Source organism: Macaca thibetana, chromosome 11 (assembly GCF_024542745.1).
Source record: "Macaca thibetana thibetana isolate TM-01 chromosome 11, ASM2454274v1, whole genome shotgun sequence".
NCBI lineage: Eukaryota > Metazoa > Chordata > Mammalia > Primates > Cercopithecidae > Macaca > Macaca thibetana.
Window position 1 is genome coordinate 45,864,153 of NC_065588.1, and position 20,795 is coordinate 45,884,947.

The 20,795-nt window shown below is 40.0% G+C and overlaps 2 protein-coding genes and 1 long non-coding RNA gene across 7 annotated transcripts in view; 2 read left to right on the forward strand and 1 right to left on the reverse strand.

Annotated features, from left to right (window-relative positions):
- LOC126930835 (tubulin alpha-1A chain) overlaps positions 1 to 20,795 on the reverse strand; it is a 421,509-nt gene that overhangs the window by 328,461 nt on the left and 72,253 nt on the right. The window lies entirely within an intron of this gene.
- The window catches only part of LOC126930849 (uncharacterized), a 252,338-nt gene that overhangs the window by 221,219 nt on the left and 10,324 nt on the right, over positions 1 to 20,795 (forward strand). The window lies entirely within an intron of this gene.
- Positions 1 to 20,795, forward strand: part of SPATS2 (spermatogenesis associated serine rich 2) — a 168,827-nt gene that overhangs the window by 137,708 nt on the left and 10,324 nt on the right. For all 3 annotated transcript variants that reach the window (XM_050748356.1, XM_050748354.1, XM_050748355.1), the window contains 3 exons: positions 510 to 686; positions 3,653 to 3,788; positions 17,883 to 17,941. In XM_050748356.1, coding sequence (XP_050604313.1) covers positions 510 to 686; positions 3,653 to 3,788; positions 17,883 to 17,941 — 372 coding nt within the window. The remainder of the gene's footprint in view (positions 1 to 509; positions 687 to 3,652; positions 3,789 to 17,882; positions 17,942 to 20,795) is intronic.

Genomic DNA, 20,795 nt, shown 5'->3' on the forward strand with positions numbered 1-20,795 from the left:
AGTCTCTCTATGTTGCCCAAGCTGGTCTTAAACTCCTGGGCTCAAGTGATCCTCCTGCGTCAGCTTCCTGAATAACTGGGATTACTGGTGTGAGCCACCATGCCTGGCCCATAAAGCTTTTTAAATTCTTCTTTCCTTGAGAGAGTGTAAAACTTTTTTTCTTAACATGGAGTCTTGCAGAATTTGGTGATACTGACCTTCTTTGATTCCTTGTGCCAGAGTTACAGAGAAACTACCAAGCTACAAAGAAGCCGGAGAGCCACAGGGATTGAGCTCCCTATCTAAAGATGTGTTGCCACAGACTCTTCTCTTCATTTCGAACTTAAGGCTAAGCCAGAAGCTGCCAGCTGATTCTGATCTTTATTCTAGCGTGTCAGTTGATATTGTTTACAGTCTTTTAAGAGGCATGGTTTTGCCTCAAACATTTTTACCTGTTTTCTTTGTGTACTTAAGAATGATTGGTTTACTCCTAAATTGTGCTCTAAATTACTGTGCTCTTTCTTGGACAGGATCCATGCTGCAGAATGATGTCTCTGATTTTGAGACCAAGTCTTTGACTACGCACTGTATTCAGAATTCTCAACAACCCAGGAATGCTGCCAAATCTCTCTCAAGACCTACCACAGAAACTCAGTTTTCAACTATGGGGATGGAAGATGTTCCCCTCTCCACCAATAAAAAGCTAAGTAAGTCAGAGACCCACCTGTGAGAGAAAATCTGTGTTTTTGGCTAAAGAGGGCAAATTATCTCTGTTCCCATAAATAAGGTTTCAGAAGGGCATCAGTTAATACTTTTTCCATTTTGCTAACAGTGACTGACTACTCAGCCCTTCCCCTACCTTTGTGTACACAATTGGAATCTGAATAGTAGTTTAAATGCCATACAATCTAATTATGACGACCCGTTTTGTAAATTAAAGTCAAACTCTACTGCCAGGATGACTTATCTGCTAATGTTAACCTGTTTCTTTATTTGCTTTATTGCAACATTTTTGTGCTATTTCTGTCATTTTTATCTCCTGGTTGACGCAACAAGTAAAAGCTCTACATTCTCTGACATTGACTTTTTTTAAATCCCCCTGAGACTGAGTCTTGCTCCATAGCCCAGGCTGGAGTGCAGTGGTCCGATCTCACTGCAGTTCTGCCGGGTTCATGTCATTCTCCTCCCTCAGCCTCCCGAGTAGTTGGGACTACAGGCCAGTGCCACCATGGCTGGCTAATTTGTTTGTATTTTTAGTAGAGACGGGGTTTCACCGTGTTAGCCAGGGTGGTTTCAATCTCCTGACCTCATGATCTGCCTGCCTCGGCCTCCCAAAGTGCTGGGATTATAGGCATGAGCCACTGCACCCAGCCGACAGTGACATTTTAAAGAAATATTTTCACTCCTCTTCATAACTTCGTGCTCTTACTGAGCTAGAGTCCTCTGACAGACTCTAGCTTTAAGTAAGATCATTTTCTCTTAAGTATGTGGCATTGACTGGTGGTAGCTCTTTGCTAAAAAAAAACTACAATAATCACTTAAATAAACAGCCAATAATTCAGCAAACAGAGATAATAGATTGTGTTTCCTATATCTGAGTTTCATACATCTAAGCATGGTGGTCCACTCCACTAAACAGATGAAACAGAAATGTAAAGGACACTTGTAATCAGTAGCTCTTTATGGAATTATTTATTGCACATGAGCCAAATTTTAATTAGGTAAACTCCCCTTTTTCATTGTTCTAGTAGCCCTCAGCCTGCTGCAGATGAGCAAGTTTGAGACTATCCAATCAAGCAAAAATGAAAAAGTATATATATATATATATATATATATATGCATAAGGCTTGAAAGCTTTTAGGTAGATTCTTTAAAAAAAGTCAAGTTGAGATGAGGAAGAATTTAAATTAAAAAATTGAAAATACATATCCTGGCATAGTTACAAACTTTTTAGATCCATGTTTCCAGCAATCAATTATATATGTAATTTGGGGTTTGGTGAATATAGAAAGGTAAATAGAACTTTTGGAAATTGGTTAAAATGTGTTGAGTAGGTAAATGCAGTCCATCCTTTTCTACAAAGCTGGCTTCCTCATATATACAGTGCTTCGAAGTGTACTATATTGAGAGAACATTTTAATTTTGTAATGTCCACATGGTGAATTATATTCTATTAAATCCTGTAACTTAGGGAGTTTTGAAAATTTGGTGCCTTTTTTAAAGTCTCTTTTCTCTGTGTGTTTCATTTCATTTTGGATAGTTGGTAAAATTGCTGTCTTCGACTGTATTCGTCTTTTGTTAACAGTGTCGGCCGGGCGCGGTGGCTCAAGCCTGTAATCCCAGCACTTTGGGAGGCCGAGGCGGGCGGATCACAAGGTCAGGAGATCAAGACCACAGTGAAACCCCGTCTCTACTAAAAATACAAAAAATTAGCCGGGCGCGGTGGCGGGCGCCTGTAGTCCCAGCTACTCAGGAGGCTGAGGCAGGAGAATGGCGTGAACCCAGGAGGTGGAGCTTGCAGTGAGCCGAGATCGCGCCACTGCACTCCAGCCTGGGCAACAGTGTGAGACTCCGTCTCAAAAAAAAAAAAAAAAAAAAAAAACAGTGTCTATTCTGCTGTTAATTTTATGCAGCATATTTCTCATCTTGGACATTGTTTTATTTGTCTCTAGAAGTTCAGTTGGAGTCTTTTAAGATATCTTCCATGTCTCTCCTTACCATGCTTATGCTTTCCTTTACCTTCTTGAACATATAGTATCTAATTATAATAGCTGTTTGATGTCCTTTTCTACTCAATTCTATCATCTGTGTCATTTCTGCATCTGCCTCTGTGATTGATTTTTCTCTTCCTTATAGGTAATATTTTTCTGTTTCTTTTAAGTTTTTTTAGGTGGGACTAGAGCAGCCTTTAGTCTAGAGCTAATTTTGCCCTGTTGCTGAGGCAGTATCCTTCCAACTACTCTGCCTGCCATGTATTGTGAGGTTTTTCCACTCTGGCTGGTGTGAGCACAAACTGTCCCTGGCCTGGTGAGCTCTGGGGATTGTTCTGCCTAGTCTTTTTTTTTTTTTTTTTTTTTTTTTGCCTGTTCTCTTTCCAGTCTTGGGTAGTTTCTTTATCCTCATAGACTGATCCACACTCAGAATCCTCTGTGCATCTCCGTGCAGCTCTCTCATGTGTGTAGCTCTTTCCTCACCAGTACTCTGCCCTAGAATTTCAGCCATCTTGGCCTCTCCAAATTCCCAACTTCGTCCCTTCAATTCAGGGAGTCCACCAGGCTCAGTTTAGGATTTCTCGTCCCTGCATTGTAGCCTAGAAACTATTGAGGCAGTAAGTTGGAGCAATCACAGGCCTTACTTCATTTGTTTCTGTTGTCTCAGGGGAAAAGTACTAGCTGTTACACATTGTCTGAAAACCATTGTTTCATATATTTTGTCTTTGTATGTTTTTAGTTGTTTAAGATAGAAAGACAAATCCAATTCTTATTATTCCATCTTGACCAGGATCCTTTTTTCCCCAAAAATCTATAAAAACATGTTTTTCTCATTGGGGAGGGTGGTTATTTAGGAAAGATTCTTAGTCTACATGACATTTGGCTTAGGTGTTCAGATACAACTTTCAAGTTACCTATATTATTATTCTTTTTTTTTAAATCTTTGGGTTTTTTTCCCCAAGGTTCCAATATTGAAAAATCTGTAAAAGACCTCCAGCGCTGCACAGTGTCTCTTGCACGGTATCGAGTTGTAGTTAAAGAAGAGATGGATGCTTCCATTAAGAAAATGAAACAAGCCTTTGCTGAATTGGAGAGCTGGTAAGTTAAGCTGCATTTGGTATCAGTAGCATAAAAACGATCATATATAAATATAAAGATGGTCAGCCATTCCCCAAGTTCTTCCATTCATGACTAACTATATAGTGGGAGACACTTATAAATCCTATGGTATATTTAGCTTTCTGCATTGTTCTGTTTCTCTTGGTCACAGTGTGAGAATAGTACAGATAACTCACAATGCTCTAGAAATGAGCCAGAGTTTAATATTGTTTGGAAAGGGACACATAATTATAGAGTAGATCATGTACTCTAAAGTCTCCTTTTAAACCAAGATCCTATAACAAATGACATGATGTTTTTGAACAAAATTATAAAGTAGAAAAAAATCTGTCTTTGCTTTCCTACCTTCCTCCATCCTTTTTAATGTATGCCACTCCAATAAAGTGCCTTTTTATTAATTATTATTATTTTTTGAGACAGGGTCTTGCTCTGTCTGTCACCCAGGCTGGAATGCTATGGCACAATCACATCTCACTGTAGCCTCAGCTTTCTGGGCTCCAGCAATCCTCTCATCTCAGCCTCCCAAGTAGCTGGTACTACAGGCATGTGCTACCACACCTGGCTCTTTTTTTAATTTTAAAATATTTTGTAGAGATGTGGTCTTACTGTATTGCCCAGGCCAATCTTCAACTCCTGGGCTCAAGTGATCTGCCTGCCTTGGCCTCCCAAAGTGCTGGGATTACAGGTGTGAGCCACTGCACCCGGCCTTCCTTTTATTAATTATTGATTTGTTTTTTATTTCATGTTTTTCAAACTGTGTTCTATAGAATACTCACCTTTTTTTAATTTTGTTTTTGAAGTAGAGTCTCAGTCTGTTGGCCAGGCTCTAGTGCAGTAGTATAGTCTCGGCTCACTGCAACCTCTGTCTCCCAGGTTCAAGTGATTCTCATGTGTCAGCCTCCCGAGTAGCTGGGATTACAGCTGTGCGCCACCATGCCCGGCTAAATTTTGTATTTTTAATAGAGATGGGGTTTTGTCACATTGGCCAGGCTGGTCTCGAACTCCTGACCTCAGGTGATCCACTGGCTTTGGCCTCCCAAAGTGTTGGGATTATAAGCATGAGCCACCATGCCTGGCCTAGAATATTCATTTCTTAAAATATATTAATAAGTGTTTTCAAATGAAATAATGCCTCCAAAAAGTTAAATCATCTACTTAAATAAAATAAGTATTTACTTACATTAAATAAAACTTACTTTGGGGCTATATAACTCATCTAGTAGTCTACCCACGCCTTGTCCTGAACTCTAAGTTTCACTTTTCAGGTTTTATGGCTAGGAATTTAATGTCATGTCTTCTGTTTTTCTTTGTTTGAGACAGGGTCTGACTCTGTCACCCAGGCTGGAGTGCAGTGGCACAATCATGGCTCACTGCAACCTCCACCTCCTGGGCTCAAGCCATCCTCCCACCCTCAGCCTCCCAAGTAGCTGGGACTACAAGCATGTACCATCACACTTGGCTAATTTTTGAATTTTTTGTAGAGATGGGGTTTCGCCATATTGCCCAGGCTGGTCTCCAATTCCTGGGCTCAAGCAATCCTCTCGTCTCAGCCTCCCAAAGTGCTGGGATTACAGCCATGAGCCACTGTGCCTGGCTGTCTTCTTTTTTGACACATATTTTTGCTCCTGCCAGATTACTCATTGTCTCAAAACTTAACATTCACATTTCCTCTTCCATCTACTAGTTAATGCCACTTTCCCAGCCTGATAATGCTCTTCTATTCCTCTGTATTTATCTAAATCCCACCATTTCTCCAAACTCTCCTTAAATTAAGGTCAAACTTCTGGAAATTCTTCTAGGTAACTGATTTTTCCCCTTTCTGAACTTCTAGGAGGAAGCACCATGCCCTTTGCACTGCATTCTTGTCATGTAAGATAATTGTTGGCTTGTTTAGAAAATAAAGAGCTGGCTGGGCATGGTGGCTCACACCTGAATCCCAGCACTTTAGGAGGCCAAGGCAGGCGGATCACAAGGTCAGGAGTTCAAGACCAACCTGGCCAACATGGTGAAACCCTATCTCTACTAAACATTCAAAAATTAGCCAGGCGTGGTGGCATGCACCTGTAATCCCAGCTACTCAGGAGGCTGAAGCAGGAGAATCACTTGAACCCAGGAGGTGGAGGTTGCAGTGAGCTGAGATCGCACCATTGCACTCCAGCCTGGGCGATATGGCGAGACTATCTCAAAAAGAAAAGAAGAAAGAAAGAGCTGAGTGTAGTAGGTCATCACAACTTTGCTTTGATAAGCCTCTGGTCTCCACGATTGTTCAGCTTACTGATTCCTTAGTCACAGGATCTGATTCCATTCAGAACAAGCTTGAACCAGGAAACACAGTTCCAGGAGAGAGATTTGTGAGTTCCTGCTGACTTGGAACCCAGCCAGGAGGAGCCTCCTTCAATAAATGACAAATGAAATGGTTTCCTACCTGGGAACTGTGTATTTAGGATTGATTAGCTGACGTAACAACCGGGTCAATTTAACTTGAGGAAAGACATTACCTGCCCTTTCCTGCTAGTATAAAGCCCTTTGCTCTGGTTGATTGAGTTTATAAACCACCTTATTTCAATGTTCCTTGTAGCCACTACTTCAAGACATAATTGGCAAGTGACTAACTCCATTTGGCACCAAAGCAGAGCTTGGAGTTAGTGTCACTTAGAAAGCCATTTCTGTGTTGGTTATAGCATAAAAGAAAAGCAAAGAGTTCTAACAGATTTGCAGCAGTAAAAGTACATTACCCCTGACAGGGCACTAGGGAAATTATACAGATAACTCCTCTCACTTTGATGCCGAATAAAAACTGATACACCTATAGAAAGGTAAACTCAGAAGCTTTCTAATGTATAAAACTTAAAATTTCTTCTTATTGGTGACTTAGCAAGAATCATCTCTAGACCCAAGTTTACTTTTCTTGTTAATTAATAATATTTGTCTGCTTTTCATTGTTGGAGCTGTTAGTTGACTTAAGTTTAAGGATCTTAAGGAGGTAAGATATGGAGTAGAACATGAAGCTAGAATGTATAAAACTCCTTTGGAAGATTGTTATATAATGTGTTGATGAAAAATGCCAACAGGATACACACTCAGCTTCTCTTTTAAATAAAAAGTTTCAGTTTGGCCGGGCGGGGTGGCTCAAGCCTGTAATCCCAGCACTTAGGGAGGCCAAGACGGGCGGATCACGAGGTCAGGAGATCGAGACCATCCTGGCTAACACGGTGAAACACCGTCTCTACTAAAAAAATACAAAAAACTAGCTGGGCGTGGTGGCGGGCGCCTGTAGTCCCAGCTACTCGGAAGGCTGAGGCAGGAGAATGGTGTGAACCCGGGAGGCAGGGCTTGCAATGAGTGGAGATCGCACCACTGCACTCCAGCCTGGGCAACAGAGCGATACTCCGTCTCAAAAAAAAAAAAAAAAAAAAGAAGTTTCAATTTTATGAAAGTCAAAAGATATTTTTTAAAAGGAGAACTAGGTAAGAGAAAAAGATTGTCAAGAAATTTGAGATTATACATCACATAAAGTCATATAGGTTTATGGTTAAGATTTTGAAATTGTTCCTGATTCCTCATTGATCTTAGAAAAGTTATGTCCTTTTATTGGCGTTTCTTGTCTTTCTTTTCTTTTCTTTTTTTTTTTTTTTTTAAGACAGCGTCTTGGCCGGGCGCGGTGGCTCACGCCTGTAATCCCAGCACTTTGGGAGGCCGAGGCGGGCGGATCACAAGGTCAGGAGATCGAGACCTCTGTGAAACCCCGTCTCTACTAAAAATACAAAAAATTAGCCGGCTCGGTTGTGGGCGCCTGTAGTCCCAGCTACTCGGGAGGCTGAGGCAGGAGAATGGCGTGAACCCGGGAGGCGGAGCTTGCAGTGAGCCGAGATCGCGCCACTGCACTCCAGCCTGGGCGACAGAGCGAGACTCCGTCTCAAAAAGAAAAAAAAAAAAAAAAAAAGCGTCTCTGGCGCCTATACTGGAGTGTAGTAGCACCATCACGTCTCACTACAGCCTCGACCTCCCCAGGCTCAAGGGATCCTCCCACCTCAGCCTCTTGAGTAGCTGGACTACAAGGCGGGTACAAACATGCCCAGCTAATTTTTGTATCTTCTGTAGAGATGGAGTTTTGCCACATTGCCCAGGCTGGTTTTGAGCTCCTGGGCTCAAGCATCCTCCTGCTTCAGCCTCCCAAAGTGCTGGGATTACAGGTGTGAGCCACCTTGCCCAGCCTAGAGCTTTTTTTTTTTTTTTTTTTTAATGTTAAGCTTAGTCTTACCAAAGGCTTTTAAGTCCTTACATTTAAAGGCCACATATAGATGCTGAAAACTTAGGAATCATTTTATGAACCAAACTACCTCCAAAATGTTATCTCCAAAAATATCTAAAATGCTTAGAAATAAAGGAATGTGCTAATGCAATATGTATTATCAAAGATGTACATAGCACTGTAGTTCTAAATCATTCTTTGGTTTTTGAAGCTTAGTACATTGATGTCTTGTTTCTGCTAGTGCTTGATGCCATGGTTCTTGATTTTTTTTAATTTAAAATTTAACTCTAACCATCTGTGAAAATAATTACAGGTTGAGTATCCCTTATCTGAAATGCTTAGGACCAGAAATGTTTTAGGTTATTTTTATTTTTTTCAGATTTTGGAATGTCTGTAGAAACTAGTTGAGCATCCCTAATTTAAAAATTCAAAATCCAAGGCTGGGCGCGGTGGCTCAAGCCTGTAATCCCAGCACTTTGGGAGGCCGAGGCGGGCGGATCACAAGGTCAGGAGATCGAGACCACAGTGAAACCCCGTCTCTACTAAAAATACAAAAAATTAGCCGGGCGCGGTGGCGAGCGCCTGTAGTCCTAGCTACTCAGGAGGCTGAGGCAGGAGAATGGTGTGAACCCAGGAGGCGGAGCTTGCAGTGAGCCGAGATCGCGCCACTGCACTCCAGCCTGGGCAACAGCGTGAGACTCCGTCTCAAAAAAAAAAAAAAAAAAAAAAAAAAAAAAAATTCAAAATCCAAACTGCTCCAGTGAGTATTTTCTTATAGTGTCATGTCGGTGCTCAAAAAAGTACAGATTTTGAAGCATTTTGGATTTTTGGATTAGAAATGCTCAACCTGTAATAACATATGAAGAATATTTTACTGAACATGTTCAGTTATATTATTGGATTTTTTTAATCCTGATTTCTTTTCCACAAAGTGGGTATTGTTAATTCTGTTTTACTGAAAATAAATGTATGTCTTAGGTTAAGCAATTTGCCTAACATAAGTTTCAGATCCAATATTTGAATGTATATATTCAGACTCATTAACCTATGATTTTCATTTCATACCTCATTGATGGCTCACTTCTCCCACTAAAACTTGGCAAGGCTAGAGACTGTTGGTACATATCATATTACAGACAGTCCCCTACTTATGATGGTTCAACTTAACAATTTTCTGACTTTATGATGGTATGAAAGTGATACACATTCAGTAGAAAGCGTACTTTATATACCCATACAACCATTTTGTTTTTCACTTTCAGTGTAGTGTTTAATAAATTACATCAGATATTCAACACTTCATTATAAAATAGGTGTTGTGTTAGACGACTTTGCCCAACTGCAGGCTAATATAAATGTTCTGAGCATGTTTGAGGGAGGCTAGGCTAAGCTTTGATGTTAAATAGGTTCGGTATATTAAATGCATTATCAACTGAAGATATTTTCAATTTGCACATGCCTGTAATCCCAGCACTTTAGGAGGCTGTATTCGTCTGTTCTCATGCTGCTAATAAAGACACACTCGATACTGGGTAATTTATCAAGGAAAGAGGTTTAATTGACTCACAGTTACAGCTGGCTGGGAAGGCCTCACAATCTTGGCTGAAGGCAGAGGAAGAGCAAAGTCACGTCTTACATGGCGGCAGCCAAGAGAGCTTATGCAGGGGAACTCTCATTTATAAAACCATCAGATCTTTTGAGACTTACTACCACAAGAACAGAATAGGGGAAACCACCCCTGTAATTCAGTTATCTTCACTTGGCCCCACCCTTGACATTTGGGGATTATTACAATTGAAGGTGAGATTTGGGTGGGGACACAGCCAAACCATATCAGAGGCCAAGGCAGGAGGATTACTTGAATCCAGGAGTTCAAGACCAGCCTCGGCAACATAATGAGATCCTGTCTCTACATAAAGTAACAAAATTAGCTGGGCACAATGACATGTGCCCATAGTCCAGCTACTCAAGAGGATCGCTTGAGCCCAGGAAGTGGAGGCTGCAGTGGGCCATGATCATGCCACTGTACTCCCACCCTGGGTGACAGAGCAAGACCCTGTCTCTTAAAAAAAAAAAAAAAAAATTTTTCAATTTACAGTGGGTTTATTGGGACATAACCCCATTGTAAGCCGAGGAGCATCTGTATTATTTCCTCTTCAGCTTAAAGGCTGTGTAACAGAGAAACCCCAATGTAGGAGAATTTAGGGACTAAGGAACTTAGTCATTATGAAACAGGTTAGAATGAGAAGGACCAGGATTTAGGCTGAGCCTATGAAAGTATTTTTTAAGTTCAAAAAAGTCAAACTATATGAATACTCCATCTGAATATCCAATATTCTTTTGATTTTGTGATTCAGAAGGTCCAAATCACTATTATTCCTAAGTCACAACTTGTAGTGCCTTGTGATTCTAGTTATTCTTCAGGTCAGATCATAGTAGTGGGAAAGGTTTTAAGATTGAAGGTGCGGTTAATTAGAAAATATTTCTTGGGGGAAATGAATCATTATCAAGCCATATAAAAAGTATTTACACTGGCAGAAAGGTTGGGGTGGAACACTGCATTTCGGAGATACGAGCAGAGACATAGAAGGGACACATAGAGACCACATGCAGTCTAGCTGTTGCTATGGGGCAATAGTGAAATTAGCAAGGGATGAAGTCAGAGGCTGAGGTATAATGAGAGCATTTGATGGAAGGATCTGAATTTTGTTTTTCCTTTTTTTAAAGATTTCATTATTCCCTCTTATTTTTACTGTATTGCCCATAATTATAATTGTTTTATTAAAGATAAGTAAAACTGAAAATTCTACCACCTTAACACATAAGTAATTTATATTTTCTGCATTCCCTTGTGTTCTTTATGTATATTCATACATATTCTTGAATAGTTGTAATCGTAGTGAGAGTGTAATTTCAATGTGTACTTTTCACTTAAAATTAGTTTGATTCACTTCATGACTTACACTGTGTTAGTGTATGTACATGTTTATTTAATAATTTCTGTACAATGAATCTGGAAGGTATAATGATTTACCGGTTAATACAAGTGCATTTTACTAAAGAGATGTTCTGCCGAAACTGAGAAATAAAGATGAATACAGGAATTAACATAATAATTGCCGCCGCTATTTACTGAACTCACTTACTGAGCTTTTATTGTATATCAGAAGCTTTTATGTACAGTGCTTCTAATCTGCATAACATTATCAGTTGTGGTATTACGCTCATGTTATAAGTGAGAAAGATGGGCACAAAAATATTTTACCCAAAGATACTTTTCTACTACACCATTCTTTTGTTTTCTGTGTCTTTTTTTTTTTTTTTTTTTTTGAGACGGAGTCTCGCTCTGTCGCCCAGGCTGGAGTGCAGTGGCCGGATCTCAGCTCACTGCAAGCTCCGCCTCCCGAGTTTACGCCATTCTCCTGCCTCAGCCTCCCGAGTAGCTGGGACTACAGGCACCCGCCACCTCGCCCGGCTAGTTTTTTGTATTTTTTTTAGTAGAGACTGGGTTTCACCGTGTTAGCCAGGATGGTCTCGAACTCCTTACCTCGTGATCCGCCCGTCTCGGCCTCCCAAAGTGCTGGGATTACAGGCTTGAGCCACCGCACCTGGCCTGTTTTCTGTGTCTTAACAGGTATTCCTGTTTGCTTTATTCTGCAGTGTTTACCTTCCTACTCCACACGTTTTCACCTTTTTCTGGTTTCTGGAACTTTTAGACATTGGTGTCATAATTCCAGTTTCTTTCCTTTTTTTTTTTTTTTTTTTTTTGGGAGACTGAGTCTCATTCTGTCTCCCAGGCCGGAATGTAGTGGTCCAGTGTCTGTTCACTGCTACCTCTGCCTCCTGGGATCAAGCGATTCTCCTGCCGCAGCCTCCCGAGTAGCTGGGATTACAGGCATGTGCCACTACACCTGGCTAATTTTTGTATTTTTAGTAGAGACGGGGTTTCACCATGTTGGCCAGGCTGGTCTCGAACTCCTGACCTCAGGTGATTCGCCTGCCTGGCCTCTCAAAGTACTGGGATTACAGACATGAGCCACCGTGCCCAGCCAAAATCACAGTTTCAAATGAGGATCTGGTCAGCCACTCACTAAGGGGGCTTAACACTCGAGCCATTTTTATCTCGTTTTGTTTTAATTTTTATGTTTTTGGAGAGACAAGATCCCACTGTGTTACCCAATCTGGTCTCAACCTCCTGGGCTCAAGTGATCCTCCCACCTCGACCTCCCCAAGTGCTGGGATAGCAGGTATGAGCCACTGTGCCTAGCCCTGGCTCAGCCATTTTTTTTTTTTTTAAACCAACTGAAAACTTGAGGCCGGGCACGGTGGCTCACACCTGTAATCTCAGCACTTTGGGAGGCCAAGGCTGGTAGATCACCTAAGGTCAGGAGTTTGAGACCAGCCTGACCAGCAAGGTGAAACCCCGTCTCTACTAAAAATACAAAAATTAGCTGGGTGTGGTGGCATGCGCCTGTAGTCCCAGCTACTTAGGAGGCTGAGATAGGAGAATTGCTTGAACCCGGGACACAGAGGTTGCAGTGAGCCGAGATCACGCCACTGCACTCTGGCCTGGGCGACAGAGTGAGACTTTATCTAAAAATTAAAAACAACAACAACAACAACTTGAACAACATACTCCTTAGCAATACAGATTGTTACTGGTTCTTTTTCCTTACACAGATTGTAAAATATCATCATTGAGTCACATGAGCTCCTGGATTAGCTTATAACTAAGGTGCTTTTGACCATTGGAAAAGAACAGAAAGAAAGATTATTCCATTGAAAGCTTGTCATATGAGAACTGTGGCTTATGTTCACATTCTAACTTTTTTTTTTTTTTTTTTTTTTTTTTTTTTTTTTGAGACAGAGTCTTGCTCTGTCACCGAGGTTGGAGTGCAGTGGCATGATCTCAGCTCACTGCAACCCCTGCCTCCTGGGTTCAAGTGATTTTCCTGCCTCAGTCTCCCAAGCAGCTGAGATTACAGGCATGTGCCACATTTTTGTACTTTTAATAAAGAGACGGTTTCATCATATTGGCCAGGCTATTCTCGAACTCCCAGCCTCAAGTGATCTGCCAGCCTCAGCCTCCCAAAGTGCTGTGATTATAGATGTGAGCCACCGCTCCTGGCCTCTTGGGGAGGCTGAGGTGGGTGGATTGCTTGAGGTCAGGAGTTCGAGACCAGCCTGGGCAACATGATGAAACCTGTCTCTACTAAAAATACAAAAATTAGCCAGGCATGAGTGGTGCCCACTTGTAATCCCAGCTTCTCGGGAGACTGAGGCACCAGAATCGCTTGAACCCTGGAGGTGGAGGTTGCAGTGGGCTGAGATCCATCACTGCACTCCAGCCTGGGAGACAGAGCGAGACTCAAAAAAACAAAAAAAAAAAAAAAAGAAAGGAAGGAAAAATAAATACTACTGGCAAGTCTCTTTTTTGGTTATTTTATATGGAAAGAGGAAAACGTCTTCAAAGAAAAAAAAGGTGTCTGCATTGGCTTTGCTTGAATTTTTGCTTGGTTGGTTAGTAGAATTAGAATGAACAGGTTTTAAGGCCACGCATAGTGACTTATACCTATAATCTCAGCACTTTGGGAGGCCAAGGCGAGAGAATCACTTGAAATCAGGAGTTCAAGACCAGCCTGGACAACATAGTAAGACCCCTATCTCTACAATTTTTTTTTTTTAATTAGCCAGGTGTGGTAGCACACACCTTTAATCCCAGCTACTCGGGCTGAGCACGAAGATTGCTTGAGCCCAGGAGGTCAAGGATGCAGTGAGCTATGATCACGCCACTGCATTCCAACCTGAGTGACAGAGCAAGACCCTGTCTTAAAAAAAAAAAAAAAAAAAAGTCCAGGTACAGCGGCTCACGCCTGTAATCCTAGCACTTTGGGAGGCTGATGTGGATGGATCACTTGAGGTCAGGAGTTCGAGACCAGCCTGGGCAACCCATCTCTACAAAAAATACAAAAATTAGCTGGGCATGGTAGCTCGTGCCTGTAGTCCCAACTACTTAGAGGGCTAAGGCGGGAGGATTGCTTCAGCAAGGAGGCGGAGGTTGGCAGTGAGTCTTGACGGTGCCACTGTACTCCAGTCTGGGTGACAGTGAGACCCTGTCTCAAAAAAAAAAAAAAAAAAAAAAAAAAAAAAAAAAAAATTCTAGATTTTGAGCAAATAAAATTGAGTACAAATGTTTTCTGACAATATTATTGAATGGTTTCAAGTAATATCCCTTGAAATAATTGACCTGTGGAATTGTCAGAGTTGCGTTTCCACTTTAATATTGTTTTTCCAATGCAACAGTCATAAACAAATAATGATCAGTTTTTTGGTACTAGTGAATTATTGAAGGCAAGAGCTAGAATCTCTAACTGCATGTTAGGTATCTGTATATTAATTAGAAGACTTGCTTCAAATGATGCACACAATATGTGTTAGCGATGTGAATGGTGATACTTCAGTAACAACTATTCTGAGCAACTAAATTATGCAAAAACTTTAGAATAAATTGACTGGGTGCCGTGGCTCATGCCTGTAATCCCAGGCCGGCAGGTCACTTGAAGCCAGGAGTTTGAGACCAACCTGGCAACATGCCAAAACCCCATGTCTACTAAAAATATAAAAATTAGCTGGGCGTAGTGCCATGTGCCCATAGTCCCAGCTACTCAGGAGGCTGAGGCAGGAGAATCGCTTGAACCCAGGAAGCGGAGGTTGCCATGAGCCGAGATCATGCCATTGCACTCCAGAGCGAGACTCCATCTCAAAACAAAAAACAAAAAAAAACAAAACAAAAAAACCCCACAGCTTTAGAGTAAGTCGAGCAAATGTGAACATGGTAAGGAAGTCCCAAAAAGGAAGGAAGGAAATATAGAACATTTAGTTACCAGTCTTTTTCTTTACTAGCAGGGAGCAGTCATCCAAATCTGTCTTTCATAATTGAAGAAAGGATATGGAAATTCTCAACACTGAATAAGGTCCAGGCTTAATAAAAACTAGTATTTTTTCAAATAGGGTCCCAGCAATATTTAGCTGAATTTCATTTGCAATTTTAGAATCCAGTCTACCAGATGCTTGGTGCTTATTATGGCATATTTCCATTCAAGAAAGCCTTGAGAGAGGCTTAGTACCCTGAGGTATTGGAGTGAGCAAGGTAATAGAGAGTCTGAATGAGCCTTTCATCACTCTCTGGGAGGACTCATTGCTTGCCGTTCTGGCATCTAAAAACCATTACCTCACACCACAGGTACTTTTGAACCTCTTGGCCACAGATACATACTGGGACCATTGTTTAGCTCAGAAGCAGATGGAAAACTTTAGCTTAAGTTTCTGTGTTAAAAGTTGTGTTACAATAGATTAATTGTTTTTAATTGTAAAAAATGCCTATGTTGTTATCCTTATACCTAACCTACTTTTCACTTTGAACTCTTCCCACCTTCTCCATTTACTTTGTGATGCCAACATTTCACTAACTTTTCATTATGAGAACTTTCAGATATATAGAAAAGTTGAAAGGATGGTACAATGGCAGTGTATTTGCTGTGTGTGTATATAATATTTTGGTGGAACCACTTGGAAGTTGCAGATGTAGATGATATGTCACCCCTAAATGCTTTAGCATAAATAACCTAAAACTAGGTCATTCTTCTATACAACCATAATCCCATTATATAATTTACTTTTTTGATGTGCTTTTAATAAGAAATTTACTATTAAATTTTGACATTTATTCGTTTTTGTATTTTAAAGGTGTGAAAATTTTAATGTAAAATTATAAACGCTGATCATCCTTTTCTCTGAGAAACATATCAGCATCAGTTAACTAGTAGATTCTTTTGTTTAACGCTGGGCTGACATCACAGTACCTTTCACTAGGTGTTATCAATAGATGGCAGCATGACAAAAAGAAACAAGTTCTTACTGCTTTTCATTGTTTTTTGGCAATATATGTGTTTTAAGCTAATATATGTGTTTTAATTTTAATTTTAGTGGGTACGTGGTAGATGGATATATTATAAGCTAGTATTTTTTTAATGGAGAGGTTATATGGTTGTCCATGCACTGTCCTATGAATTTCTTGTGATCACCACTGAGTTAATCAAAAAACAAAGTTTATTTAAATGAACACCAGTAATTCTCACAGGGAAAAAAAAAATGCCATCACAACGTACTAGCACAAATTGCCATAAAAAAGTCTGATTGTAGGATGCAGAGCTTGCTAAAAGTGTCATCTGACATTCTACTTCTCATAATAAAGATTGTAAGCTACAAAAGGCTTACTTGTTTGCTGTAGTCTTTTAATAAATATTTTACAAGCTTTGTCAGAGACAAAGGATTTGTCATCTGATGGACACAGTGTCTGCATCTTAAGGTGATTTGGCAACAGAAGAGAGGTAATGTCAAACTGTAGGCCTGGCAGCTCCTGTCTCAGTTGTGCTTTTGTTTTGTCTTTTAGGTATTCCAATGCTGCTAGAGTTCTTGGAGCAAAATATTGCCAAGGTTTGGGAAATGCTTTCTTAGCAAAGTATTGCTACCCCACATTAATTGTATCTTCTCTCCAGTTTGATGCTTTTGGATTAATATGCCAACCAAATTTGTTTAGTTACAAGTCTGTTTATTAACATCATGCATAACGATTATCAAACCTATGTTTTCTGGCACTTCCCTATAAAAGATTTGCTCCTTGAGGAAATGACCCTGCCTTAGACATTTTTGTACATCTCACACCATAGTCTCCACATTAACTACTTTGTGCTAACATAACTATGTATTGAGCTAAATTGAATTAGAGAGTGACAGAGAAAGAGAGTATGTGTGTATATGATTAACAACCAGAAACAAGAGTGGAACTTTTATTTACCCTGTAGTTATATTTTCCTTCAAAAGGAGAAAGCAGAATGAACTCCAAATTTGAAGAAAGTTGGAATCTTCCATGTTTGTGCAGGCATTAAAATTCTAGATTTTTTTTCTTTTTGCCACCACAAAGCAAAACCGATATGGTAAGGAAAATTATTTGCATCCAGAGGTTGAATACTAGGGTAACCTGCTGTCTCCTTATACATTGAAGGCTGTGGGCTCTTTTATAACGACATGGAAAAGCTTTATGTGCCTATAAACCATTTACATTTGCAGTGGAAAAAATTCTAATTGATTATTTAATGTTCTTTTTCTGTAAAAAGCCTACCAGAAATCTGTAATTCTATTCCTTCCTCATTACTGTTTTATGTTTCTCAGAAACTAGCACACTATATGTCTTATCTTTTGACTACTTTGCATTCTAAGTACTAAAATGTAAGTGGACTTGGTACAACCATGGTCAGCTGTTGAAGATATATAAGTCCTAATCATGGATAAATTTACTATGCCCTAATGGGGATATTGCTTGGTAAAAATTAATTACATGCAAAGCCATCAAATTTTATAGACCAAAATATAAATATAAAAAGTATGTGAGTACATACATGGTTAAGTAAGTAATTTCCACATGGACTTTTGCTTTAGCACAGCTTACTAAAAAATGTGTTTTGTAGCTTGCTACTGCCATCTGCTGGTTCTCAACTCTTAGACTTCTAGCGATTGGTGTACTGCAATGTACCAATTTTGCAATATAAAAGGGAATTGGGTCTATTTATTTTATTTTTGGGAAAATCTTAAAATATTCTTTGAGAGTAAGACATCAGGATTTTTATGTGGTCCATACAGTATTATTTTTTAGTATGCTTTTAGCAAACAAACTTACCAGTCTTTCTCTACTATTAATAATATGCTAATTTTGTATTTGAGTTTCTCATCAAACCTTTTATTCCTTTGTCATCTTTTCCTAGTTTAATGGATCGAGAAGTGGCGTTGCTTGCTGAAATGGACAAAGTGAAAGCTGAAGCAAGTAAGATGATTGATCTTTAATTATAACTATTACCTTCATAAATAGTAGGTTCCTACTTCCCCACCCTCATAACAAAAGCTCCATATAAATATCATAATAAGAGTTTGTATATTTAAATAATCTTAAGCAGTTGCATTGTACTGGCATATGAATCCTTTCAGGTGAAATAACTTTAAAGAGCCTGTTTTAAAAATATTTCCAAATCTTAATATTTTGAATGCAGAGTTCAATGTATAAAAGACTACATCATGGTATCTGCCACCAGGTTTTTATTTTGTTTCTTCCTCCAGTGTTTAAGCAATTCCACTGGGATTTTTTCTACTCAGAAAAAAACCTTTAGCATAATCAGAGAAGACTTTATTAGGTTGCCTACGATTGAATGTATATGCTCCTATCATTACCTATCTCAGAACTTTCTTTGTTTTCTCAGTTTATAGAACAGTCTTCACTCAGTATCTGTTATCAATGGTAGGGGAAAAGTTAGTGAATTGAGGGTTCAAGAGACTGGGTTTCTTGAAAGCTTACTAAAATAGATTCTGGAGGAATGAAGTCTAACTTTGGTGATTTGTGGGATTTTGTACAGAAAAAACATATCTATTTTTTGATCATTTCTGTTAAGTGTTAGGTTAAACATACACAGCTACACGAAGAAAAGGGAATACCAACTGCAACTTGTACAATGGCATTGATTTGGGGCATTTCGGTGGCAGGTTTTATCTTCCTGCATTAAATGCCAGATTTATTATTAGGAAAGTTGTTGATTTTAACCCACCCTCAAACTGATAAGAATAGAAATGTTGGGCTAGGTTGAGATCATGACTCACAGTTAAATCACTTGTGTGTGTGGTCACGGGCCAGAGGATGCAGCTTTGAAGCACTGAAATGACTTCAGTTTGGGTCCATTTTAACTTGAAAATTTGAGAATGTAGCAGAGATGCCTTCCACTGTTTTTCAGAGGTGAGATTTCGTTTACATTGAGCAATATATTTTGAGTTTCTAATTTGACATTTCAGTCCATTATTTTATCTGTACATTCTCTTTTTGAAAATGGAAATTCAGATAAACTAAAACCATTAAGAAGACATATTTCTTACTTTTGAGAAGAAGGTCCTTTAAGGCCAGGCATGATGGCTCACACATATAATCCCAGCACTTTGAGCGGATCACCTGAGCCCAGGAGTTTGAGACCAGCCTAGGCAACATAGTGAGATCTTGTCTCTATGAAAAATAAGAAATTAGACTGGGCGCAGTGGCTCACGCCTGTAATTCTAGCACTTTCGGAGGCCGAGGTGGGCAGATCATGAGGTCAGGAGATCGAGGCCATCCTGGCTGACATGATGAAACCCTGTCTCTACTAAAAATACAAAAATTAGCTGGGCATGGTGGGGCATGCCTGTAGTCCCAGCTACTCGGGAGGCTGAGGCAGGAGAATCGCTTGAACCCAGGAGGCAGAGGTTGCATTGAGCTGAGATCGCACCACTGCACTTCAGCCTGGCAACAGAACGAGATTCCATCTCAAAAAAAAAAAATTAACCAGGCATGGTGGCATGTGTTATATGGCTATGTGTAGTCCCATTTACTTGAGAGGCTGAGGTGGGAGGATCGCTTGAGCCCAGGAGGTCGAGGCTGCAGTGAGCTGTGATTGCACCACTGTACTCCAGCCTGGGCAATAGAGCAAGACCCTGTCTTGATATAAAGAAAAAGAAGGTGCTTTTAAAAATATAATACATCTTTTATATTATAGAAAATTTTGGCTGGGCGCAGTGGCTCACTCCTGTAATCCCAGCACTTTGGGAGGCCAAGGCGGGCTGCTCATGAGGTCAAGAGATCGAGACCATCCTGGCCAACATGATGAAACTCCATCTCTACTAAAAATACAAAAATTAGCTGGGCGTGGTGGCATGGCCTGTAATCCCAGCTACTCGGGAGGCTGAGGCAGGAAAATCACTTGAACTCAGGGGGCGGAGGTTGTAGTGAGCCGAGATCGTGCCACTGCACTCCAGCGTGGTGACAGAGCAAGACTCCATCTCAAAACAAAACAAAACAAAAAATTTCAAATAGGCTAATGTAACAAACTCCCATCACTCAGCTTCAACCAATTATCAAGTTGTACCCAATCTTATTTTATCAAATTCAGAGCTCAGAGTTTTACTTAACTTCATCAGTTTTATATCTTTAGCTCTTTTCTCCCTGAAAATCCTGGTTCTTAATGACATGATGTAATTACTCATTTACCAATGCTATTAAGAGTTGCTTTTAGTTTTTTACATATTATAATTTTATTAAGTAATTGATGGGTTTGTAGTATTTCAGTCTTTTCCAGTGTTGTATAATTAGGTCCTGTGAGTTACCTGTTATGTGTAGAAAGCTTTTTATTTACCTCATTTTCGCCATTTTGAGAGCTATAATTTTGTCATAGAATCACTGAATGCTAGAGCTGAGAGAAACTGAAGTTGATACAAATGGCAAATAGGTTTTATCTTGGGAGCTAAACCAATAGATCATTTGTAACTGTTGGGCTTTGGTGTTAAGAAACTTTTGTAGGCATGCTCCTGACTCCTGAGAAAGTGGGCCCTGACTGATTAGTGTAACTTGGGTCTAGGCAGCCCATGTGTGCATCTTTGTGGCAGGCAGTTGGGCTGAGTAAACTTGCTAAATACATCCAGGTCTCTGTAATACCTGGTGTAACTCTTTAAAATTTCTGTTTTTTTCTGACATGAATTTGGCTAATTCCTCAGTATGTTACAGGATTCTGTGTATATCAGTTAGGGATTCAGTTTGACTACATGGAACAGAGTGGCCTAAATAAATGTGAGTGTCCTTTTTTCTCAGGAAATGAAAAGTACAGAGGTAA